The sequence below is a fragment of the Plecotus auritus genome, assembly GCF_963455305.1.
Source record: "Plecotus auritus genome assembly, chromosome: 6".
NCBI lineage: Eukaryota > Metazoa > Chordata > Mammalia > Chiroptera > Vespertilionidae > Plecotus > Plecotus auritus.
In genome coordinates this window covers 95,056,824-95,082,950 of record NC_137773.1, presented here as the reverse complement: position 1 = coordinate 95,082,950, position 26,127 = coordinate 95,056,824, and the positions used below count along the sequence as shown (strand labels likewise).

General features: G+C 50.1%; 1 protein-coding gene across 7 annotated transcripts in view; it reads left to right on the top strand.

Annotated features, from left to right (window-relative positions):
* BRD4 (bromodomain containing 4) overlaps positions 1 to 26,127 on the top strand; it is a gene marked incomplete at its 3' end in the record, with an annotated part of 90,819 nt that overhangs the window by 52,965 nt on the left and 11,727 nt on the right. For 4 of the 7 annotated variants that reach the window (XM_080675617.1, XM_080675618.1, XM_080675616.1 and 1 more), the window contains exons 2-11: positions 4,388 to 4,706; positions 8,329 to 8,466; positions 9,746 to 9,881; positions 11,403 to 11,683; positions 12,320 to 12,682; positions 13,486 to 13,614; positions 18,705 to 18,914; positions 19,488 to 19,687; positions 19,977 to 20,272; positions 21,219 to 21,329. In XM_080675617.1, coding sequence (XP_080531743.1) covers positions 4,422 to 4,706; positions 8,329 to 8,466; positions 9,746 to 9,881; positions 11,403 to 11,683; positions 12,320 to 12,682; positions 13,486 to 13,614; positions 18,705 to 18,914; positions 19,488 to 19,687; positions 19,977 to 20,272; positions 21,219 to 21,329 — 2,149 coding nt within the window. In that variant the 5' untranslated portion in view covers positions 4,388 to 4,421. Of the gene's footprint in view, positions 1 to 4,387; positions 4,707 to 6,225; positions 6,298 to 8,328; positions 8,467 to 9,745; positions 9,882 to 11,402; positions 11,684 to 12,319; positions 12,683 to 13,485; positions 13,615 to 18,704; positions 18,915 to 19,487; positions 19,688 to 19,976; positions 20,273 to 21,218; positions 21,335 to 26,127 lie in introns of those variants that run through there. The other 3 variants (XM_080675619.1, XM_080675620.1, XM_080675621.1) reach the window with 2 other exon arrangements.

Below are 26,127 nucleotides of genomic sequence, written 5' to 3'. Positions count from 1 at the left end.
CCTCCAGGATGGGGCTGCCTGCAGGGATTCACCTGGTGTGTTTGTAATTCCTAAGCTTCTTTCTAGGGCAGTGGTCGGCAAACTGCGGCTCACTGTTCTAGGGGGAATGTAATAGTGGAAACCAAAGTGCACATCATTCTTTATCTTTATTTAATGCCCTCTCCCTCCCATGTTCACTTCGCTATGCCACTCAGGCCTCCCTTCATGATGGGGCCACTTGTCCCCTTTTGTCCCTTTAGGCACATTGGTCTGCTACATGGCCAACTATAGGCATTTTTAACCCTACTGACATACTTCTTCTCCGTGTTGCTGCCCCTCTGTCAATATAAGCACTCCCAAAGGCATGTCCTGGACCTCTCTCTGTCTCATTTGCAAGCAGTGAACCAAAGGCTCCTGGCCAGCTGGCAAGTTGCCTAGTCATTCACCCCGTCTCCTCCTCCTGTCTCACTGGCCCGGATATTATCTAGTAAATGATTATCCCGTCCACTTACCTAATCTTGGAAGTCTAATGTTCTGTGAATGCTTTTCTGTCATCCCTCTCTCTTCCAACAGTTTCCTGCAAACTCTCCTGGCCCATTGGCTTCTCCACTTGCAGCTTTCAGTCCTGCAGTCAGTCTTGGCTGACTCCCCTCTGGAGAGAGTCACAAACTAAGGCCACAAGCCAGAGGCCTTCTGTGCACATGGCCAGCGCTCCATTTCCCCCACAGCTCTCCTGGAGGCCAGGTTGCCCTCACCACTCCTGCCTCACCCATCTTGTGTTGATACTTGTATCTTTAACTCTGTGCGCGCGTGCGTGCGTGCGTGTAATTAGTTTACTGTTTTATTTATAGCACCTTTTTCTGAAAGAAAACCAAATCAGAACACACATGGATAGCAGTAAAATTAAATACCATGAGAACAAAGCAACGTTATTAAGTTCTGTTCAGATAATAGTCTGTAAACCCTCCACCGGCCTCACCCAAACCCTGGCGTGTCACTCTGCAGATGGCTGTAGACACTGTTTCTTTGAGGTTGAGGTCCTACTCTTGATCAACTAAACCTGAGAACTTGGAGAAATCCTCTTTTCCTTGCCGCTCACCTCAGGATGAAGGCACACCTTTTGTCTGCAAGGTTCCATGCCCTTCCGAATGTAGCTTCCAGGGTGCTGCCGCTCCCTCTGTCCCTTTCTCAGGTTACTCATGACACCCTGCTGCATCTTGCTTGGGTCACCAGTATTTGTTCTCTATTCTCTGAGCAAGCTTTTTCTGACAGTTCCATCCCTTTCCCCCAGCCTTTGGGTGCTTCTCCCTGGATCTACCTGTAGGCATTTTTAACCCTACTGGCCCCCTTGCTGGTTTCATTGGAGTGCATTTTATTCAAGTCTTGGCTCTGGGGCCCATCTCTTCTTGCCAAGCTCCCAGTCAGGTGCTGTCATGTGTCCCCTTCCCACCAGGGTCACCTCTGTCCCCATTGCCCTGCATTGATTTATGCTATAGGCACTATTTTTTCTGGACATCACATGGCCATTAGTTCTAGCCACACTTGTACCATCCCAATGGGTACTTGCCTTGTATTCCCAGAGCCTGAAGCAGGCCTACCCAGTTACATCTTCCTTTGGAAACTATTATAGTCCAAATAGTGTTCCTGTGGCCCACTGTCAGATGAAGTTACTTAAGCGGAATGCCCTTCATGATCCTGCACTTCTGGCACGCTGCTCTCTTAGTTTGGGGCTACTCCCCGCAAGCTGCTGCCCAGCTGATCTTCACCTCCAGTCTCCATCACATTCTCATGCCAGCACTGGGTGTCCCTTCCCTATCTCGAGCACCATTTGTGCAAGAGGTACCAGAAAACAGCTTGGCACCCACAAAGGCCTCCCTAACCCCTCTTCCTCTAAGTGTTCTGCCTGAGCTCTGGGCTCTGTTCTTCAATAGAACCCACCCTTCTTAGAGATTACCATGGGAGCCATCCCTCCCCCCCCCTTTTTTTAAATATATTTTATTGATTTTTTTACAGAGAGGAAGGGAGAGGGATAGAGAGTTAGAAACATCGATGAGAGAGAAACATCGATCAGCTGCCTCCTGCACGCCCCCTACTGGGGATGTGCCTGCAACCAAGGTACATGCCCTTGACTGGAATCCAATCTGGGACCCTTCAGTCTGCAGGCTGACGCTCTATCCACTGAGCCAAACCGGTTAGGGCCATCCCTCCCTTCTTGAGCTTAGGAGTACTCTGGGAGGGCACATACTGTAAATTTTTGCCTGATGTCTTAGAAGTGGTTAGATCTCATTAAATAAGTTCAGCATGGGGTGCAAGACTCCTTGGAGCAAGCAGCATGGTTGATGAGAGCACTATGGAAGAAAAGCTGTCTCTCTGGCCGTGTCAGTTTTGCTAGTCCTCAGACTCATCCTGTAACCAGGACCCCAGTGTTGGGGGCATGTGGCTAGGATCCACCTGCCTGCCTCAGGAAGTCTAGCTCTCTATAGCCCCACCGAGTTGCTTTTACATAGCAAGCTCTCTCTCCCCTGGTGCTTTTAAAATTCGATCATTTACCAGAATTGCATTTGCAAAAATCTTTCTGGGAACTTTGGTTAAAATTACACGTGGATTGGATTATAAAGTAATTCATCAACAGAGTGCCTGGCATGTGCTAAGTGTGTCCCAGAAAGAATGCTGTGACAGAGCCAGCCAGTTTTCCCTGTCTTGTTTTGTCCCCTGCCTACCAGAGTCCTGTGGTCCTAAAATAGGTCCTCTTTCATAAGCCCTTGCCTGACTTCCTCAGCCAGAGTTCTTTTATCCCTAGTAACTCTTGGGTTTATTAATGGAGATGCTCCTGTGATGCAGGCATCTGCTAGCCAACAAAGTCTGTCTTGCTCTGCTCACTGGGTTTAAAGCTGATCATTCCTTTGTCTTGCTAGTAGGAAAGTGTCAGAAAAGCAGTGTACAAAAAGAATGCAAATGGTCAGCACGTGTTTGTTCTCATTAATAGAATCTGGGAACTCTCAGCACTGTGAATAAGGGTGGATTTGTGTGTCTGGAGAGCGGTTTGGCAATAAAAACATGTAATGCTAGCCCTAGCTGGTTTTGCTCAGTGGATAGAGTGTTGGCCTGCGAATTAGAGTCCTGGATTCTATTCCGGACAAGGGCACATGCCCGGGTTTCGGGCTTGATCCCCAGTAGGGGGCGTGCAGGAGGCAGCTGATCAATGATTCTTTCTTATCATTGATGTTTGTCTTTCTCTCTCTCTCTTTCCCCACCTCCCCTCCCTTCCTCTCAGAAACCAATAAAAAATATTTTTTTAAAAATCGTGTATCCCTGCCCTAGCCATTTGGCTCAGTGGATAGAGCATCAGCCTGTGGACTGAAGGGTCCTGGGTTTGATTCCGGTCAAGGGCACGTGTCTGGGGTGCAGGCTCAATGCCCAGTGGGGAGCATGCAGGAGGCAGCCTATCAGTGGTTCTCTCTTATCATTGATATTTCTATCTCTCTCCCTTTCCCTTTCTCTCTGAAATCAGTTTTTAAAACAAAAACATATACCCCTGACCTGCAGTTGTTCCTTTAGAATAACTTCAACAGGTACACAAAATCACCCTTGTAAGGATGCTTTTTACAGAATGTGGTGTGGCTTGAAGCAGGGGTCATTCAAGTTAAAGGGATCCACAGGACAAGGGGCTCAGATAGGCGCTGGGCGAGGGTGGGGGTAAATAAGCTTTAAAATCAAGTTAATAAAATGGTAGGTCAAGTATGGATTCATTATTGTGTTATCAGCAGTTCCTTGTACCACATATTATTTAAGTTGCCAGAAGATGTTCTTAGTAAGCATGAGGCTTTGCCTGGAACACTCAGCAGTGGACAGTGGCCATCCAAGAAGGGCAGGCCAGCCTTTCTACTCCTCCCTGCCTGGCCTCTGCTCATCAAATGGAATTACTGACTTGGTTTCATGATTCATGAGCCATAAATACAAACAAGAATTTTAATGTAAATGACATATTTGGGGCTTGCAAATCATCCTCTCTCATACATGGGCAATGTCCCCTAAAAGCTCTCAGATGTTATAAAACCTGGTTTGTCTGTTTTTTGTTTTTTTCTAAAAACCTGATTTGTTGCTCATTGTTTCTCCTGCATGAGCTCCATAGAGCCACAGCCCCTGCCACCTCCTGTTTGGCTTACCTCCATGCCCTGTTTCTCCCCATTGTTAACCTGTTCTCTCTGTCCTTTTGGGTGACAAGTCTTTGAGAAGAGCAGGCCCTGGAGCCCTTTTAGTCAGTGCATGGAATGAATGGCTCCTTGGCCTAGCTGATCCACCAGTCTCTGCGAGAGGAGCTTAGTCCTTGGTTGTGGTGGTGGTGTGGAGACACATGTCATCATGGTGGTGCCTCTCCACTGATGGTGGCTTTTCTTTTCCCTTTTAGAGTGCCCGGTGAAGAATGTGATGGGATCAGTAGCATGTCTTCGGAGAGCGGCCCTGGGACGAGATTAAGAAATCTGCCCGTAATGGGGGATGGACTAGAAACTACCCAAATGTCTACAACGCAGGCCCAAGCCCAACCCCAGCAAGCCAACGCAGCCAGCACCAACCCCCCGCCCCCGGAGACCTCCAACCCCAACAAGCCCAAGAGGCAGACCAACCAACTGCAATATCTGCTCAAAGTGGTGCTCAAGACACTATGGAAACACCAATTTGCGTGGCCTTTCCAGCAGCCTGTGGACGCCGTCAAGCTAAACCTCCCTGTGAGTAGTTTGAGCAGGAACCCAGAGTAGCATCTTCTAGGCTCTTTTTACGCTGCTCCTGGGGAGGATAGACTCTAGGACAGGATAGAGATATGCTTGAGTTGTTGTGAAAGCATGAGACCCAGCTCTGAACTCCAGCACCCTCCAGCCCTAGAGTGAGTGGTTTCAGCAATCCTGATGAGTGGCGATGAGGAAGAATAGAGGATGAATAGAGGATGTGCTTATTGGCTTAAGCAGATTAGGATCCCAGAAGTATTGTGTAGAGAGCAATTGAAACAAAGGTAAAGGAGTACTTGCAGTTTTCCTTTCATTCCATGGGTAGCTGAAGTGGAAGTACTCCTGTCCCCTCTCTTCTCAGGTGCTCCTAACCTTCCCAGAAGTAGATGCAGTTGGTCAAACCATGCAAGAGAAGGCTGGCTTGCTGCAGGAGCAATCTTCTTCTGATACTGGCACCATCATTGTCACTCAGAGCATAGGCAGGAAAGGTAGTTGATTATTTCCCAGGGAGAGCAAGTTCATGGAAGTGGCCTGGCTGGAGGCCGGATATGGGTGCATCTTTGTCCCAGCTGCCTCTCTGCATGCCCTCATGCCTACCCGCCCCTTTGTGGCTATACTGCACTAGCTCTTGGTGGTTTGTTGTTGTTGTTGTGTATTTTTAATTTTGTACTCTCTGCCTCTTCTCTCTCTAGAGAGGTTTCTGTTTGTCCACATTCCTAGCAAATGATTCTGGAAACTCGACTTATAACCTTAACTGAACCTCAAGGAACAAATGGGATAAATGCTTTAATACTGTCTTTTCTTCAAATGCTTTAATTGTTTTTTTCTTCAAAGCATCAAGGACTGAATGTCTTTAAGTTGCCCTCTGCTGTTTGCTAAGTCCCATCCCTACACCTCCAACCCCTGCACCAGGAATTGGAATTAGGTAACCCAGGCAGCGGTTTATGAGTGCTAGAGCTATATAGCTGTAGGACCTCCACCTTAGCCAGGCATCCAATTTCAAGTAGGATGAACACACTGGCATGATTCTCCTGGCTTAAAGGCCACTATATCTGGGACAACTGTCCAGTGCTATCGGTCCGCTGAATACATGTCATGTGCACTTGAGAAGAGAGAGTCAGGAGAGGGCACTGCAGGCCTGAGTCATGAACTGGCTCAGGAAAGAGGATGGAGGCAAAAGAGGGTCCTCGCCAAATTTGGACTTCAGAGGCCACACTTGTCATTGACTATAACAAGGGGTAGAGGCAGCTGATCTGTCACTAGAGGGAAGCTCTTGGGAGAGCTTGCTACTCTGGTCTCTGGTTGAGCTGGTTGTGCAGGGTCCCAGATGAGGGTGATAGTCCTAGAGCAAATACAAAAAATGGGGGAGAAGAAGCCCTGGGGTGGAAACCAGGGAGGTGGGAGCTTGCAGAGGGGAGCCAGGAGACCTACCAACAGAGAGCAGTCCCCCATGTCTCTACATTGGAGGCTACAGGGGGGCCAGAAATGAGGATTCCGACCTGACCCTCCTGTTGGCCTTTAGGAAGGCATTGGTGACCTTAGGAAGATGTGACGCAGAAGTAGAAACCAGATTCTCGACGGTGTGAATGAGAAGGTGAGGACACGAAGCCATCATTCGAAGAAATTTGGCTTTGAAGGGAAACGCGGCAGGGTCAGAACAAAGAAGGGGCTGGTTTGTATAGGGTGATGCAGAGGGCTGAGAGGGTGAGGCAGACAGGAGAAAGGGCACTGGGGGACTTTTAGGCAGCAGCATCCTAGCCAATAGTACAGCCACAGGGGCGGGTTGTCTATTAGGTCAAGGATTCCACTTGTCTCTGTGACTGTTGACATCACCCTCAGCAGTTCTGATATAGGACGGAGAGGCAGTTAGACAGTGGCACTGATCCAGTATCTTTAGAGAGGTAGGAATAGTGAGAAGTAGACCCAGAGGGGCAGGGTGGTGGTGGTGGTGGTGGTGGGTGGTGGTAGGCTGGGAGCAATGTCATGCTAAAGCCCAGTTTTTCAAGGGACTCAATCCCCCACCCCTCCACCTCCCTCTTTAGGAGATGTTAATAGGCCCACCCAAAAAAGGTTTCCTTTCCTTCTTTTCTGTTTTCTTATGCCTTCCAGATCTTCACCTCCATTTTGGTCTCTGGTTCTTGTTGGGCATTTCACTAGAATGCCTGCCTCTTTCAAATTCAGTACACATGTATGGTTGGATTGTCATGCCACTAAACCCACTGCCTCCTTGTAGTCCCTTTTCCCTACCACCCTCTTTTTGTCTTCATCCCACCTCCTACCATGTCCTCTATCCTCAACCACTGTCCTGTTTGCCCTTGAGTCACTTGACACACTGTGGTCACTTCAAGCACCTGACACCTTCTAAGAGACCTCTGACCATAAATAAAATCTGAATTTCCATTGGGACAGATATATCTGGACTTGATTCTCTTGGGAGAGGTGGTCAGAGCACAGTATAATGTAGTAGAAAGTCTGGTTCAGTCTCCCCTTCAAGGCCTCTTGGCCAGGATGCCTAGAGCTGGGATCTGTGTGAGCTGGTGATTTTTGTTCCTTTTCTCCTGGGTGTCAGAGCAACTCAAAACCTCACACCCCCAGCTTGCCTTTTCAGTACTGCCCACCACTGTTCCCAGCTAGGACGTTGGCACATGCTAACAGATAGGCCTTCGCCTGCCATAGGCTTCCATTTGGACTTGGTTCTGTTACCCCATTCAAGCCTAATTATGGGGTTCTTGGTGGGGCTAGGTGGCTGCATGCAGGTCCCCTGCCTGGCTCTCTGGTCCTTCCACCTGGAAACCTAGGTGCTGCCTGTTCTGTCCCCAAATTCCCCTATGGTTGTTTTTAAAAATAAACATTTGGTTTTAGTATTCTAGACTTAGAAGAAAGCTGTGGTGATAGTAGTGTTTGATCCAAAGGGCTTGTGGACATCTATGCCTGCCATCTGGCTCTTTCTGTTTGGCACTTGTAGAATAAGATCCAAAGGTTTGAGGAGGGTCTGTGAAGGCTGTGCAGATTCCTCATTTGACAGTTAACCTGTTTAGTGCTTACTTGTACCAGATACTAATGGTTCCTTCGTGGTAGACTGTGTACAAGTAAAAAAAATGAAAGTCCAGTGAATTTGACTGAAGGTCGAGGTCTGCTCCATGATTATTCAGTGTGACAAGAAGTAAGGGATCCAGTTGTTAGGGGTGAGCTCCACTACTGGTTCCATTGGAGTTTGCATTTTATGGACGCATAAAATTTCACATTGTGGAGAGAAAGTAGAAACTGCCACAAGTGGTTTTACTAGATAAGAACTGCTTTTGTAAAGGCTGTATGTTCTCCCCATTATTTATTTAAAATGGAAGGTCACTTTAACATACAAAAAAAAAAATCTCAGTAAAGACAACTTGTTCCCAGACAGGGCAGTTGGCAAACTTGAATGTTTTTCCTCCAAATTACCACCTAGCATTTGGGAATCCTTCCCTGGTCTACTTTATCTTGGGGTCCCCTTGAAATTGTTCACTGACACCATGGAAGAACTTCGGGCTCTGCATCTGTGGAGTGACCTGTGAGATCTGTAGGCCCAGCTATGAGTGCTGTGTGACTGCAGAGGTGACACTGGCCTTTTGCTCTCTCTGCTCTCCAGGATTACTATAAGATCATTAAAACACCTATGGATATGGGAACAATAAAGAAGCGCTTGGAAAACAACTATTACTGGAATGCTCAGGAATGTATCCAGGACTTCAACACTATGTTTACAAATTGTTACATCTACAACAAGGTGAGATGTTGGGGCCAGTGTCCAGCTGCCCTACGGGGAGGAAGAGGCGGATATGTCTGAAGCGCATAGGTAGGGCTGTTGGAGTAGATCGGAGTCTGATAGAGGACACTGTTAGAAGCAGGGGTAATGGAACCCGTGGTCTTGCCTATGACTGTTTCTTTTGCAGGGAGAGGGGTGCTGTGTGTTTTCATTCTGAGCCGTCCTTGTTAGCTTGAAGCACATGCTGCTTATGCCGTTGGGATTTGGGTTCTTCAGTATGTGTAGTAGAGAAGGTGTGAGAAGAACAATGAGGACTTGTTAGAAAGTCCATTTGGATGATGTAAATTGTCAAGAAGAAGTCTACAAAATGTATGCTTAAACAGAAACCTCAATGTGAGAGAGGGGGCAGTGGGGCCTGCCTCATCTGGAACTGTGAACATGACTATTGTCAACTTGTAGCGATAGAAGCAAGTGTCCCCCAGTCTTACACGTAGACCTGAAGCTCACTTCTTAATCCAGTAGCCAAACCTTTAAGCTTGGCTATGCCATGAAGCCGGATCATTTGTTTACAGTTCAGACCACACATGTGATTAAAACCAACCCTTTCAAATAGAACGACCCTGGAGGGAGACACTATACAGAAATCACCTTTTGACCTCTGCTGGTGTAGTGGGTAAAATTGCCCAGAAGAGATGGGTAGGTGAGTTTCTTGAAGTTTACCACATTTTTTTAAATTTTCAGCTCTCACTGTTAGATTTAAGCAAAATGTGCACAGATGAGGTTCTCAGTTTAGAGCTGAATGGGAACAGCATATTACAGACTAGGGGCGATTGGGGATCCATAAGGCAGTATGAAATGGTCATTGCCCAGAGGCCCAGTGAGCTGGCTTGGAATACACTGGGGAACATGGTTGGAGCCCTGTTAACATATCTGTAGCAGGAAATCATGTGTAAATCAAGTACATCTAGTGAAGTTGAATAGTATTAAAAGAAGGGCCCCTGTGTCTGATTGATAGATTGCTAGATGTTTAAGGATGGTTTCTCAGATGGGCCAGAGCTTAAAAGGCTAGAGAGGGAGGTGCTGGTTCAGCAGACGTGCAGGTACATGAGACTGTGATGCCTAGTGGTATAGCTGTGTTGTGGGCCTTTGGGGTTCATCTCGGGGAACCTGAATGTGATGCTTCACACTTAGGGCAGAGGTGGTGGCACAGTGTGGGGAATTCTTGCTCTGCTTAGGAGTTTGTTTGTTTTTTTTGGGGGGGGGGGGCGGTTCTGACCCTCAGCCTACATGTCTCTTCTAGCCTGGAGATGACATAGTCTTAATGGCAGAAGCTCTGGAGAAGCTCTTCTTGCAAAAAATCAATGAACTGCCCACAGAAGAAACAGAGATCATGATAGTTCCGGCAAAAGGAAGAGGACGTGGAAGGAAAGAAGCAGGTAGGGGCCCCCACACTGAAATAACGAGGAAATGGCTTCATTTCTCCCCATTGTTTGCCCCTCATCACTCCAGTAGAAGACTAGGAATGGTAGGAAGATGGCTGCTGGTTGGATACAGTTGGAACGGGTTCAGTGGTGGACCTGCCCCAGCCGGTTTCATGACTGTGTAACCCTCCCCCAAAGTAGAGCCCTGCCATTTTTGATGGGCTTCAGTTAAGGAGAAAGTATAGCCCTAATCGGTTTGGCTCAGTGGATAGAGCGTCGGCCTGCGGACTGAAGGGTCCCAGGTTCGATTCCAGTCAAGGGCATGTACCTGGGTTGCGGGCACATCCCCAGTAGGGGGTGTGCAGGAGGCAGCTGATCGATGTTTCTCTCTCATCGATGTTTCTAACTCTCTATCCCTCTCCCTTCCTCTCTGTAAAAAATCAATAAAATATATTTTTTTTAAAAAAAGAAGAAAGTATAACTTCTTTAAAATATTTTTAAATTATGTGCATTCTTGACCCTGCCAGCACCATAGATAATCTGCTTTTTTTCATTTTAGAGAAAAGAAATTAACCTGACCAAAGGCATTTTTAATTAAACCCAATCTTAGAGTCTCTGGGGTTTGTTATCTGAATTATCTTAATGTGCTTGTGTTGGAGCCCTGCCTGTTTCTTGGGGCTCGGACTTTTAGTCTGCCTTGCCTATCTCAGTGCCTATTCTTGCCTTCTGCATCTTGCCATTCATTGTTCCTTGCTGCAGAATGGTGATGCTTGCAAGGTGGCCATGCTGTGAGCTATTTGCTTCTCGCAGGAGCCAGCTTTCACCAGGCTTCCCACCGCACTCAGAAGTGGTGATTTGATGGGAGCAATGAGAGTTAGTTGCCCTGCAATGCTGAGGGGTAGCCAAGGAGAGCTGGTCTCAAGTCACCCCTTAACCACAGAACCTGCCTGCATGTGTGGGTGGACATAGGGCTTTGTATGTCCAGGCTCATCCGCACAGCTGCAGGGAGGCAGCAGCTGGCCAGTCTCCCTGTGGCTCAGGAAAGTGGGAGCTTGTCAGTTTCCAGAAGCCTTGGCCATGGCTTCTAATGTCCGCCCCCTACCAGGAACACTTGCTCAGAGGCAGTGCTTCTGGGAATGAGGACAGCACTGCCCAAAATTGCCAATAAACATTTTTCTGCTCTTCATCCGCAGTCCTGGTGCTCACTCTCAATGTGTGTTTGCCCCTTCAGCCCAGGCCTCCCTGCTTATGAAGGGTCTTTGTGCCCAAGAGGATACTTGCAGCCAAGATCCCCAGGAAGTGTGAATGCAATGCACACACCACTACTGAAGCAAACCCTCTCTCCCCCAGCAGGTGGACAGACTTCGCTGAGGTCTGGCGTGTTTGAGATGTTTTCTCTTAGGCAAATAGCTATGGTGGCACTGTGTGCCACATTTATGAAGATCTGTGCTCACCACATGTGGCAATGTCCCCAGGAGGTCGGCTTGCATGTGTCAGGTACAGCGTCTAACCACCTATCCCTTTTATGGTTGGTAGGGCCGGCAAAACCTGGCGTCTCTACGGTACCAAACACAACGCAAGCATCGACTCCTCCGCAGACACAGACCTCTCAGCAAAACCCTCCACCTGTGCAGGCCACACCTCACTCCTTCTCCACCATCACCCCAGACCTCATTGTCCAGACCCCTGTCACAGTGGTGCCTCCCCAGCCACTGCAGACTCCCCCGCCTGTGCCCCCTCAGCCCCCACCCCCACCAACTCCCCAACCTGTGCAGAGCCATCCACCCATCATTGCGGCCACCCCACAACCTGTGAAGGTGAGTGTTCCTTATGTGCTTGTGTGTGGCCCAGCCCAACCACTGGTGGGCTCCTACCACCTCAGCTAGCGCTCTCCCACCCCTACTCCTTGATTTGTAGTAGTGAGCCTTGCAGGAGATAGCTACCCATCCTTGCCAGTGCTTCATGAAGAGCGTGTCCTGGCTCCCAAGGGCACTTGTGAGTGTTGGGGGATGGGGGAGAGGATTAAGTCAGCATAATCCAGAAGCTACTGACCCAAAGATCCCATAATGGAGGCACTGTCTCCTGAGGTTGTTGATCCCTCCCATTTCTGATTTAGACCATACATGTTGACAGAGGCTAGTTAAATAGTTTCTGAAACGTGCCTTCCAAGGTGGCCTACTGGCAGGCTCGGATCTGGGAATCTCCCAACAATGAGTAGGAAGCTGCATCAGGATGTTGTTGGCCTTTGATGAGCAAATACAATGCTCAGTGGCATGCATTCTTCTGCCCCTAGCAGGGCCTGTCCCAGCTGCAGAGCAGAGTGGTGGGACATGGTCTCCTATTCCTTAAGAGGGTTGGGAGCAGAGGAAGGACCTGGTCTCGGGAGTGACTTTGAGGGCTCGAAATGCCAACCACACCCTTGACTGTGCTTATCTCTTCTGTGCTTTCTGCAGACAAAGAAGGGTGTTAAGAGGAAAGCAGACACCACCACTCCCACTACCATCGATTCCATTCATGAGCCACCTTTGCTGCCCCCAGAGCCCAAGACCACCAAGCTGGGCCCCCGGCGGGAGAGCAGCCGGCCTGTGAAGCCCCCAAAGAAGGATGTGCCCGACTCACAGCAGCACCCAGCACTGGACAAGAGCAGCAAGATCTCAGAGCAGCTCAAATGCTGTAGTGGCATCCTCAAGGAGATGTTCGCCAAGAAGCATGCGGCCTATGCTTGGCCTTTCTACAAGCCCGTGGACGTGGAGGCGCTGGGCCTTCATGACTACTGTGACATCATCAAGCATCCCATGGATATGAGCACAATCAAGGTGGGCCAGCAGGTGTCCATGAGGCCAGGGAAGACCCCAGAACTGTGCCCCAGCAGCTCTCTAGCCGCCTCACCAGCCCAAAGGAGTGCAGCTCCCCCTTCTGGGAACTGTAGGGACATGCTCCTAGATGTGGCAGTTTTGGTCTGATAGCAGTGCTGCTTCCTAGTCTTAGGAAAAGAGCCCTCTTTGGCCTTGGGGCCCAGTGCCACTGGCATCTTGCATGCAGTAGATGCTCCAGAATGTGTGGGGGTTGATGACTTTGCCAGGCTCTGCGTCATGGGGAGGGCCTTGCTGTCTTCTCTCGGTAGGAGGCACACGACAAGCGCTGGCATTTCATCACTGTCATATTCTGAGGCCTTCTGGTTTTATTGTAAGCTTTTTTGCATTTTTCTTCTGAGAGTGGAATAAGCCTACCCAAACATGGGGTGGGCACAGCAGGGACAACTGTGTTCCTTTAGACCAATGTTTTGTCCTGTGTCACCAAAACAAGTTTTATACACCTGGTCAGAACAGGGCCCAGCCCTCCCTTTTCAATTCTGGCTTAAGCTCTGCCTCTGTGGATTCTATGTCCACTTCTCCCTTATCCAGGCAAAGTGACCACATGGGTGGGTTTGCATCCTAACAGGGCAGTTTCCAGCCCTGAGAATTGCTGTTGAGTGTTACCTTTTCCACCTGGCACTGAGAACTAGGGTGATGACCTCTTTCCATGGTCTGGGTTAAATCCCAACTTGCTCCTGCTAGCAGCCCTCCCTGTTGCTGCCTTCTACCAGCAGGGGCAGACACAACCTGTCTTGTCTTTCCAGTCTAAACTGGAGGCCCGTGAGTACCGTGATGCTCAGGAATTTGGTGCAGATGTCCGGTTGATGTTCTCCAATTGCTACAAGTACAACCCTCCTGACCACGAAGTTGTAGCCATGGCCCGAAAGCTCCAGGTGAGGCTCTGGGAAGCTCCTGGGCAAGCCAGGCCTCTGTGGGCCTTGGCAGACTTTATATCTATCACTTGCTTTTGGCGTATACCACATTGCTTTCGAATAGTGGGCTCCGGATAACTCCTACATTTCATATTGAGATCGTTTAATTATAATTAAAGCAGGGGTGTTGGTTGGGGTTTGGATCTTGGGCATTTTGGGTTTTATTTGGGGTATCCCACTGAAAGCCCCCATCTCCCTTACATTTGGTTGTCCTTGGTTAGAAGAGTATGTGTGCTGTTCATGGCCCAATCTCTTCTCCAGAACAGACCTGTCTCAGGTGGGGGGCGGGGGGTGTGACACTCTTGCCAGGTAGACACTTTGTCACAGTTGTGAGCTAAAGTAACTACTTGACCTTGGGCAGTTCTTTACTCTAACCCTGAAGCCTTGGCTTGCCTTCCAACTGCAGAGCCTCTGCTTTTAGATGTCCCATGTGTTCACAATGCCCTAATGGGATTCATGTTCCCTTCAAGTGGATCCTGGGCTGTGCACACTGTAGATGTGCGGGGAATGGAGGAGCAGATTACAGCATAAATGTGTGCACCACGTTCTTTGTGTGTGTGCTTTTTTTTAAAGGGAAATATATACACAGATAGCAACAATTAATCTTTGGTTAGAAAGATCAGAGGTTAAATTGTGAAGAATAAAGTCAATATTTAGTACTGTTATAATCTGTCTTTCCTTTTTTTAATCTTTAAAATTACACATATAAGGCTTCAGGTTGCTTCTGCTTTTAGGGACAGACACAGCAGGCTGTGGGCTAGGCCACATGCCAACACAAGGTGCAAGTGCTCTGGCTGGAGCTCAGGTCCATCTCACATCCCATGTCCAACCCTCATCTGGTGGCTGGATGGGACTTCCTCACACTTGGCTTTTCCAGCCACTTTTGAAATACTTTCAGGGCAGAAGTCAGGACTTGGAACTACTTTTGCGTCTTTTGGGTCTATTCCAGTTGAAGGTCACCTGAGCCCTGCTGCCCACCTGCCTGCCTCCCAGATATGTTAGCTCCACATGTTGTTTCACTGGAGCCAAGGCACAGTCTCCCCAGTTCTTTCACTTGGCCCCTGTCCTAGTCAGGGGCTGTCTTGGGTTCAAAGAATGTGTCCAGAACACTTGGGGTAGAAAAAAAACTTATTAGTATGGACCTGCCTGCTTTTATTTTGTCTTAGTTTTGGGGAGGCAAGGGGGCTCTCTTTATTTGGTGGTGTTGGCTTTCTTAAATTTCTACTGGTTCGCTCTTTAATTTAGCATTTCCCATCCTTGAAGTAGTTCAGGCTTTATCATTTTACTGCAATTCTCACACGTGGCCACCAGATGGCAGTGGTGCTCGCAGTATTGCACCTTAGACCAGTGGTCGGCAAACTGCGGCTCTGTTGAGTAATGAGTTTGCCGACCACTGCCTTAGACAAACACCTAACCCTCCTCAGAGGACTGGGCCAGCTTTTCCCCAGATTGATTCCCACACACTTTATTTGCCTTCATGCAAACAGATAAACCCAAAAGTTCTCTGCCAGCACCAAAGGTTGTCTTCCTAACTTTTGTGCCTGTTTTAAGGTTGGTGTTATTTTCTTTATTTTGCTTTTTTATTTTTATTTTCTGGGAGTGGTATAAGCATGCTTTCAAGGCCGGTTTTTTGTTTTTGTTTTTGTTTTTTTCTAATATATATTTTTATTGATTTCAGAGGGGAAGGGAGAGAGAGAGAGATAGAAACATCAGTGATGAGAAAGAATCATTGATCAGCCGCCTCCTGTGCACCCCACACTGGGTGGGGATCGAGCCCACAATCCGGGCATGTGCCCTTGACTGGAATTGAACCTGGGACCCTTCAGTCCACAGGCTGATGCTCTATCCACTGAGCCAAAGCAGCTAGGGCAAAGAGCGGGTTTTACCCATAGCAAGGCCACTGATACGCTTGCCACACAGCAGCCTCTTCCTAAACATTGATTCTAAGTACCAGGATGGGCTGGACTGGGCAGTACACAGGTGGGTAGCTCAGCAGGACCACCTCCACCCCCAGCCTGCTTTCTCTGCTACAAGGTATGGGTCACCTTATTGAAAGTAACATACCAGGAGGAGGGTGGGGTCTCTGCTGAATGGCAGAGTTGAAGTGTCAAGCTCTCTGACATCTCTCTGAAAGGCAATTGCTATTTGTATGGCACTGCGGGCTTTGTTTTATTTCTTTCTCTCAAAGCTCTTCTGGATGAACATGGTTTAGATCACTGGATTTCCCAGCAGGAAGGGAGAAGAGAGAGAGGAACAAAGCCCCAACCCTTGTTTGCCTCTGTAAGCGGTCTTAAGACCTATTATCTCTTAGGCTGTGCCCAAGGACTGGGATTTACCTGGGAAGTGTGATATGGAAAAGGATCTTCTTTATTTTCCTCTTCCAACCTCTAAATTCTGGGCTTGGCAGCTATTGTCACAAACCTCTGGGCTTGAGGTTTCCTCAGGAGCCCGAGGGTGACTTAGGACCAGAGCTGTTGGTAGTACTGCCCTCTCTTCTCTGTTGTGAAATAAGTAATTTAGGACGTTTAGTACCCATGTGGATTATCTGTTTATTTCAAGAAAAAGTGCAAATTAAGGTAGAATGCAATTGTGTTTATAGTAAGGAAAAAATTGAAATGAAATGTGTTGGTATTCTGTGTTAGATCCCAGAAACAGGAAGCTTTTGAGGGGTGGGTGTGTCTGAGTATTCACTCATGGCTGCATCTCCAGCACCTGGCACCTAGTGGGTCTCCCACTGCCTGTATTCTATTTCTCTTTTTGTGCTCTCTGTGCCTTGGATGTGGCCATACCCCACAGCACTATCCAGACTTGGCTGAGATGGAGCTGGACTACACTTCCCCCCAAGGGTCTCCGGCTGCCTGGCTTTGAGTCAATTCACTTGGAGGTCTTTGGGCACTGCGACTTCCCAGCATCTAAACATCTCTGTTTCATTAAAAAAGGGGGGGGAGGTGTATGCTTCCCCCGTGAATCTGTTGCAGCCTGTTTAAGTGATCCTGGTCAACATTCTAGCGAGAGGAGGTACTTGTTCTGAAACTAGTGTGGTTTGCTGGTGCAAAGAATCAAAATGTGGTCCAGATTCATGGGGTAGGGTGCAGATGATGGTATGCTGGGCAGGTAAGCTGGGTCCACCTTGAGACACCAGGACAAGTGCTGTCTCTCTTCCCGCCCCCCCCCCCCCCCCCCATTTCCACAGCAGCCAAAACCTGTGCAAAAGAAACAGGGACATCTTTATGGCAAGAGTAATGCTGCCTAGCAGCTGGCAGGGGAGTCTGGGCCAACAGACAGGTGGCATGAAGCCTTCTCCCATTTGGTAAAAGGTTACGTAGCACTGGGTGCTGGGCCCTGCGTGCTGCTCTCCCCCTTTCATGGGGTCCTGATGCCCTGACACCTTGTTGGACACAATTGTCTCACCTGCCCCCTGCTTCTTGGCAGGAGGCCTAAATCTTCCAGATGTTTGTGTAAATCACTCAGGGACCTGGGTGGAGAGGATCTTTCTCACACCACTGGGGTCTCTGCTCTGGTGTGAAGCCCCCTTTCCCTGGCAGCCTGGCTGGTGGTCTCTGTTTACTCCTTCTGTTTTCTCCATATCCCTTAGACCTGCTTCAGGATACTCCAGGCCTTCCTGGAAAAGGAGCTGCCTCAGGGGAGGCCACACTGAGTAGTCTGGAGGGGAGGTGACAGCACCACAGTTGTGTGGGATGCTTGCCTGCCCTGCTGCCCGGGGGGAGGGGAAACTGGAGCTATGTTTCCAGAGACATGAGGGCTTTTAGAGATGGCTCTGTCAAGTGTGCTCCAGTTTGAAACAACAGTCTTGGAGCTCAATTCCATGGCCATCCTGGGCCACACTGCTCTCTGGGGCATCAGTTCACACTTAGGGAATGCCCCTTCCATCCTGTGAGATACCATGTTGACTGACTTACGCTGGGCTTAAAGCAGATCCCAATATCCTGCTGGGAAGACAGCCCTTTTCCTTCCATTTCTGTCCTCTGTCCTGGGTCATCACTGGATTTATGATAATGAAGTCCTCAAGGTAGGATGGGACCTGCCAGCTAATTAGTGAGGCAGCATGTGCTAGATTGCTAGGTGCTCAAGGAGGGCTGCTACCCCCCTGAGCTATGACCTCACAGTCCCATCAGATTCCTGGACCTTCAGATTGGAAGGTAACAGAGTCTCCTGGGGTGTGATCTCAAGTTTAGTAGTCCCGTGGCCTCTGTTCAGGTGCTTACACCTCACAAAGCTGGCACCCTCCTGTAGCTTATCCTCAGCATCTCCACATCCACTATCTTGTAACTTTATTAACTTGCCTGGCATGCTCTGGAGACACCTTAGCCGGTGGCATGGGTCTGCTCAGTTATGTGCCCCAGAGGTGATCTGATGAGTGGGGAGGCAGACCCAGCCATGTGCCTGCTGCAGCAGGGCTTGACCTCCTCACTGGCTGAGGGCTCTGCTGGGTGCACTTTCACCGCTGGGCCTTTGCACATGCTGTTTTCTCTGCCCGGTACACTCTCTAAAATTGCGGGCCCCACCCCCTCCCTGCAGGAATGTGAACTGGAGGTAGGCAGAGCCTCCTGTGCTGGTCATGGTTGTGTTCTGGTGCCCAGTCCCAGTATTCAGAAGGCTCCCTTGGGATGTGCTGACTGAGCGCCAACCTGACAAGAACCTTAAAGTACTCTTTCTGTGGGTCCTGGTCTCAGCCCACCATTTATCAAGGATCCTCAGTGATTGTCTGCTTCCTGCAATCTGTGTCCCTTGTCCTTACCTAAACTGTATGCCAGGCTGTGTCAGGAGCACCTTTCTCCTCAACATGAGATTTGAGAGAGTATTAGAATTGGTGTCAGGGAGCCCTAGACAGCGTCTTGCCCTATTGGCAAGGAAAGGGTTACCATCGGTCTAGCTCTCTGACCTTCCCACTCACTTCCTATTGAGTTGACCCCAGCAGCCAATGAAGCTATGGTGACACTGGGCCACAGCCTGGCCACCCCCACATGCCTGGGAACCCAGCAGCCCTGACGGGCATGGCTTTCTCCCATCCCCACCTCCCTACTCCTCAGGATGTATTCGAGATGCGCTTTGCCAAGATGCCAGACGAGCCTGAGGAGCCTATGGTGGCTGTGTCCTCCCCTGTGGTGCCACCCCCTACCAAGGTTGTGGCCCCACCCTCATCTAGTGACAGCAGCAGCGATAGTTCCTCGGACAGTGACAGCTCAACTGATGACTCTGAGGAGGAGCGAGCCCAGCGGCTGGCCGAGCTCCAGGAGCAGGTGAGTGCGTGACCACTTCCATCCCTAGTTCCCCCCGGAATCCATGGACCAAGCATTCTCCCCAGAGGTCTCCATGAGATGATCATGGCTCTGAGTCCTGGCAAGAGCAGAATTCCCAGTGGTGCCATTGTGCTAGATCACGGGCATATTGAAATATACATATGTATGTCACATGTGGAGATGGGGAAAGATGGCTGCTCTTTGGGAAGAAGGGAGGCTTCTGGACCCTTTCATTGTGTAGAAGGAGGCCAAGCCAGGGGCTGCATGGTTGCTCTGTAAGCTGGCCATTGGACCGTTAGTGCCCAGTGTGTCTGCATTCTTGCCCAGTCTCCTAGGGACCCTCCTCCTGGGCCCAGGATGGCCAAAGGGCTTTAACAGCTTATCAGTTTAGGTGGTTGCTCTGGGCACCTTTGTAGTCCAGGGCCTGGGTGGGCATGGGCACTTTAGAAATCTGATGGGGTAGCAGGTCAGGGAGCTATGTACCAGCTCCCTCCTTCGTCCCCGGGCCCTGATGCCTGGAGTCCTCGCCAAGACCAGTGTGATAGGCATGTGTCTTGCCTGTGTATTCCATAGCTCAAAGCCGTGCACGAGCAGCTTGCAGCCCTCTCGCAGCCCCAGCAGAACAAACCAAAGAAAAAGGAGAAAGACAAGAAGGAAAAGAAAAAAGAAAAGCACAAAAAGAAAGAGGAAATGGAGGAGAATAAGAAAAGCAAAGCCAAGGAACTTCCTCCCAAAAAGACCAAGAAAAACAACAGTAGCAACAGTAACACAAGGTCTGTGCCACCCTAATGCCCCCATGGGGACCTAGCCTGCCCCAGTCAGAGGTTGATTACCTCTGCTCTTCTCCCAGGGACAAGCCTTTGGCGTTCTCCAGGTTTGGGGGGAGAGGATGACAGGTAGCATGGTGCAGATGGCAAGGACAGGCCACAGCAGCTCCCCTGTTAACAGTGAAGACCAGCAAGGTGGGGGTATAGAAAGAACCCATTCCAGTGAAGGAGTGGAACGGGTCCCCAGCTTCCCAGGGTACCCATTCCTGACAGTGTCTGCATTGTCCCTTCATAGCAAGAAGGAGCCGGTGCCCATGAAGAACAAGCCTCCTCCAGCATATGAGTCAGAGGAGGAGGACAAGTGCAAGCCCATGTCATATGAGGAGAAGCGCCAGCTCAGCCTGGACATCAACAAGCTCCCTGGTGAGAAGCTGGGCCGAGTGGTACACATCATCCAGTCGAGGGAGCCCTCACTCAAGAACTCCAACCCTGACGAGATTGAGATCGACTTCGAGACCCTAAAGCCATCCACCCTCCGGGAACTGGAGCGCTATGTCACCTCCTGCTTGCGGAAGAAACGGAAACCTCAAGGTGCCCTTGGGTTCCCCCGGGGCTTGAGGGTTGGAGGGGGGTCCCAGGCAGAAGAAGGTTGGCCAAACTGCTTTTTCCTGCCCTTCCATCAGGGAGGCCCCTGTGGGCACCTCAGGTGACTCTCTTCCAGACTTAGCTTTTTCCTTGACATAGACACCTCTGGAGGATTGTGACATGGCCCTCGACACTGGGCTGTCAGTGCCTTTCTTGACCTCTCTGGTTGATGGTCACCTGGGGCCCACGTGCACCTTGGTATTCTGAGCAGCAGCTGTTTTCATCTTCGGCCTCTGAAGTCTTTCCACCAAAAGCCACACACATAGCATCCCCTCACCCCCACCCTTGGTGCCTCTGAGGGTTGAGGCTGGGAGAGTCTTCAGGGTAGCTCTATGCCTGCCTGCCATTCTTCTCTAGCTCAGCATGGCCTCCTCTCTCTGAGTCTTCCAGGCAGCTCTTTCATGTTACAAGTGTCTTGTCTTGGCTCAGCTTTTGTCTTAAGACCAGTAGGACTTAGGATCCATAGTAGGGCATTGTATGCAGCCTTCATCCCATCCCAGACTGACTCCAGGGGTCCTTGGGCCTCTTCACTCACTGTCAAGAAAGTTACTGAGGAAGCCTTAGCCTGACAGTCTTCCTCATAGGGAATTTCCTCCTGCCTGTTTCTTAATCCTCATGAACACTGCTGAGGGGATTCTGAGAGATTGGTCAGGGACAGGGCAAGCTTCTTGAAATTTGGTATAAACTGAGTTTGTGGCTAGTAGGCAGTAGGCTAGCATCTTATCACTGGGGGACATGGGGCTGGTTGGGGACTAGGATGCTGTCAGGAGCCTTCTGGCTTATGGGGCACAGACTGCCCCCTGGCCCTTCCTCCAGGCAGTGGAGTAGTTCGTGTTAAGAGCAGCCCCAGGGTTGGGCCTTGCCTGATGCAGTTCTTATTGTTTTACTGCAGCTGAGAAAGTGGATGTGATTGCTGGCTCCTCCAAGATGAAGGGCTTCTCTTCCTCTGAGTCTGAGAGCACCAGCGAGTCCAGCTCCTCTGACAGTGAAGACTCCGAAACAGGTTAGGGTCCTACTCAGCATCTTGTCCCACTCCTACCTGTGTTCAGCACCATTTGTCCTATGTGATGGTCATAAGAATTGCCTGGCCACTATTTTAACTCTAACTGGGGTGTTGGGTAGCCTGGCACCCTGTTCTCTCCCTCATGGCCTGGGCTAGGAGGACACAAGTGGCTGAAGGTATTGACACTGCAGAACTGGGGTGGGGGAAAGCTGGTGAGGATATTGGGTGTTGGGACCCAGGTGTTGGCATTGATCCTAGTGTGACCCTACACAGGTCCACAGTCTTCCTGCATCACAGTCACATACAATGTGGCCATCCCAGGTAAGGTGCTTCATTCGGCAGGTGTGGAGCAGCCTACTGTCAGCCCTGCTGTCCCCAGACTCAGGGCACTGCTATCCTCCTTGGAGTGTGCTCACTGCCATGTTGGTGGCTCCTAACTGCGCACACTTGGACATAGGAGTCCTGTGCCTCTAACAGTTCTTCTCTTTATGCTCCATGGGTCTGCACTTGTGCCCAACCTGAGCAACAGTTTCAGCGTGGGAGGTGTGGGGCAGGTGGAGATGCTTGGAGCTGCACAATGGTGGGGAGGGAGGCCTTCTTCCAGCTGTGTGCTTTCCTGATGATACTCAGGGGAGCAGAAGCTCAGACTTACCCAGAGAGGCTAAGGAAGAAGCTTGGCAACCAGCCTGTGCTGTGAGATGGAGCCAGCTGTTTCCATGGGGTGGCCACTGCTGAGCAGACAATCTACAGACTACCTGAGAGCTGGTCCTGGGGGCCTCAGCATGTCCCACCAGGCAAGCAGCAGTGTGCATGTCCACAGTGAGGAACATGTGTTTGGACAACAAAGCATTTTCTTTCGTGGACCTGTCCTGTCTCTGGTATTTTATTCTAGCTGGAAATAAACCATAAGCTCCACTTAATCAGTTCATATAAATAATGTGACCTTATTTTACCAAGGAGTTTTGAGGATCATTTACAGCATCTGGGAAGAGTGATGCTGCTATGAGGCTTTGCATGCACAGGTTCCTTGTGTGGGCTCAGCCTGTTTCTGTCAGGGGAAGTTAGGGACCAGGGGCCTCTGGTCCTTGTCACTGTCCTTCCCTGTTTACAGTAAGGGCACCAGACTTTCCAAGTGAGTGGGGGACTCACCTGCAGGGAAATTAAGATGGTGCTGAGGGCTTTCCTGAGGCTCCAAATGCTGAATTACCTCATTTTCATTGGGCCCAAATGAGATGGAATTCATTAGGCCATATTCTGTATTTATTGAGGTATTACTGTATGCAGAGGCTAATGTGTACAGTTTGCAGGACACCTTTGTCACCATCCTTTATTCTTTTTTTTTCTAACCATCACCTCCTCTCCCACATTCCCCATTCCATTTTTATCCATTTACCAGCAGGGGGCGCCCACAGCCCATGCCTGGCCAGGAAGGGCTGCCTGGCCAGGCTGCTGCCCTCTGCAGGGTGAATGGCTGTATTCCTGGGCCCAATTAGCATTCCTGGTAGCAGCTGACTTCTCACTTTGGGTGCCAGTCACACCTGGGGTTTGCCTTCACTCTGGGGTTCCTAGCAGGCTACTCCTTTTAGGGGTTTCTCCTCCTTTCTCCTAAGGATTCAATTGGTCAAAAGAAAAACACTAAAGGCTAAAATTGGCATGGGGCCTCGTCATTAAACCAGCACAGCTTGGCTGAGTGTGAACTGCTTTGGCTGATGTGGCACCTTAGGGGGCTATGACTGGCCTTTGCCCCGGCCCCCCAAGCTTAGCAGGACCACTCCAAGGCTCCCAAGTGTCCTGCTGCCGTCTTTGTGGGGCAGCCATGACAGCATTTTCAATAGCTCTCTCCTGTTGTCAACATGTTTTTCTTTCTTTCTTTTTTCTTTTTTTTCTTTTTTTTTTTTTCACATTTTCCCCTCCTTTAAAGAAAGTGGAAAGATTGTGCAACAAGTAATCTGAGAATCCTGGGAACAGCTGTCTTGGCGGGAAGGAGGATGAGATTTACGGTCTCCGAGCTGCCAGCCTGCAGGAACTCGGGCTCTGGTTAACCAGCCTGACTCCAGCTTATCCCTCTTCCCATGCACCCTTCCCACCTTGGGTTTGTGAGTCTCCATTTTGCCTTCATGGTCCTGGCTTTCCTTTCCCATAAGTTTGTACTGGAGAGCTCTGTTGTGGGCCAGTAGGGGCTTCTGTTCTCAGGAAGGACCCATCCTGTGGGTTTGTGTTCCTGTGGCTCAGATGCTCCAGGTCCCAAGGTGGGAGCCTGGGACCCTGCACCACTAAATACAACCATTGCCACCCATCCCTCACAGGAAACTGCACTCACTTCCCAGGCAGCTCTTCCAGCAGCTGCTCATGATGGGTCCATGGAGCCGGACAGCCCCGGTTTCTGCAACCAGTTACAGGTGGTTCTGCCGGGGCAGGCATATTAGAGGTATTTTACTTGGTCTTTGGGGGCTTAAATTGTTTTTCCCTCCTTGTGTTTCCATTTGTATTGGAGCTGAAATTCCTGAAAGGGCCTATATTTTGTCACTTGTATTAAGTAAGAGTTCTGCCGATAACAGCCCCGAGACATGAGTCACCAAAAGAAACTGAGCAGAGGCACTAACTCGGGGACCCCTCCTCTGGCTGCTGTTCACAGACAAGGATGCTGAGGACAGATCAGGGCATGGGACTGGTCCTCGGGGTCATTTTGCAGTTCAAGGAGGCGGTGTGCTCACAGAATAGGGGAGGAGGGCAGGCATAGCTTTCCCAGTCCAGTCCCGTCCTGCCACATGTTCTCCCACTCAGCAGCACACAGTGCTTTTAGCCTCTTCCACCACATTTTCTGAGCCAAGCTCTAGCTTGAAGTATGTATCTGCTTGAGAGTTCAGTATTGAGGACAGAGTGAGTACAAGTGTCAGCATCCCACTGCCCCTAAGGCATCTGTAGACCTTATCTGGGCAGGCTAAAGGTGCCCCAGTCCCCCCTTTCCACTGCTGTCCCAGGTGGCTATGGCAGAGCTGTGGCTTCCCTGTCACCAGTGCTGGGATCCTGTCGACCGAGCTCATGGGGCCAGGGATGTCCTAGGATTCTTTATCCTGTTTCCCTCCATCATATTGCTGGTGTCTGGCTCTTTTTGGGTGGGGGTGGACACACCACTTGTGTTCCTCTTAGGAGCAACCCTTGGCATCGACTACCAGGGCTGGGACCTAGGTTCAGAGTTGTGGAGTATTTCTTTTGGGCTTGGCCTGGTCTTCTAGTTGCAGCTGGAGCACACTCCAGCTATTTTAGTCTCCTCTTTTCCTTTTCCCAGGATTGAAGCACGTGGGTGTTTTTTAATAGCTCCAGGGGGAAAGGAATGCTTTATGTTTTGGAAAGATTTGAGCTGGAAAGTGCAGGCAGAGGCCATGGGGCATTCTTCCCAGACAACCAGCCTCAGCTTCCGACCCACAGAGTCTCTGAGGAACTTGGTCCCAGTCTGTTCTTGGGACCTGCTGTTGTCTGCTCCAAGGGTGTGCCGCTTGCTCTCGGGGAAGTGGAGAGGCCCCTGGCGGGGATGGGGGAGTAGGCAGAAACCTGGAGGACTGGGCTGTAACCAGTCTGCCCACACTGCCAGGTGACCCCTCACACACCCACATGCAGCTGGCGGGATTCTGGGGCGGGGCTAGCCTTGTGGAATGTGCCCTGAGTGAGAGGCTGAGCCAGTGGGCGGGTTTTTCCCATGCGTGCACTGCGAGGCCATGGGAATGCAGTCAGTGTCCGTGCATCCGGGACTCTGGCAGAGGCATATGCTCTGCTGTGTGGGTGGGAATGACCCTATGCTTCTGCCTGATCAAGGGGAGCTGAATTCCATGCCCCAGAAAAAGAAAGGACGACTTTCCTCCTTGGCCTATTATTTTATTTTATTCTACACCCCGCCCCCCCCCCCCCCCCCCTTTAACAGTGTCTGTAACTGATTTCTCTTTTTATAGTTTATTTTTTTGTTTCTTGGGGTTTGTGGGAATGCAGAAATGAGATGTTAGCTGTAGATGATACACCCGAGAGCCCCTGTCTTTTCTTCCCTCTACCCAAGTCCTGAGTAGGGCCAAATCACCTTCCTGAGATGGACATGGTACAGCAAAGCAGGCCCAGGGGAATAAGCTCAGAGTTAATGGGGCCTGATGGCATCGAATACCAGGCTGGTAGGACAGGCAAGTAGAATAGGAAGAGACCTCTCACGTTAAAAGACTGGTAAAGTAGATGCTATTGTGCATTCAGGGTATACATGGGACCCAATCCTGGAAGCAGTTTTGTCTAAAAGCATAAACGGGCATGGGTGGTTTTGGAGACTTCCATGGCCCTTGTAATGGGAAGTTGGGTCTGTCCCTGCTCTCAGCTGGCCAGGCTGAGGCAGGGCTTCTAGTCTCTGGCGCCATTCTCTGGTGCCCTGTCAGCGAACAGGGCACAGGAGGCTGGCTCGGTCTGCAGTTCTTCTGTTCTTGTGACTTGGAACGGTACATTCCACACCATTTCTCTCACACTGGTTTCTCTCTCCCTCTATGTAGGTCCTGCCTAATCATTGGACACGGACTCTTAATAAAACGGTCTTCAGTTCCAGATTCCTTCCCAGCAAGCTCTAGCTTAAGTCCATTTTCTTCTGTGAAAGGGACAGGACTCCATCAAGTTATGGAATTCCTCAGAGCCCTGGGCCTGTCCCCAGGGTGCATTAGTCATGTCCATCAGAGCAGCACACGCCTAGTCCCGCCTCCAGGAAGGCTGCCTTGCCTGGCTGGCCGCCCGGGCCTCCTGTGTACAGACTGCCCGGCTGTCCCGCCCAGCCTCC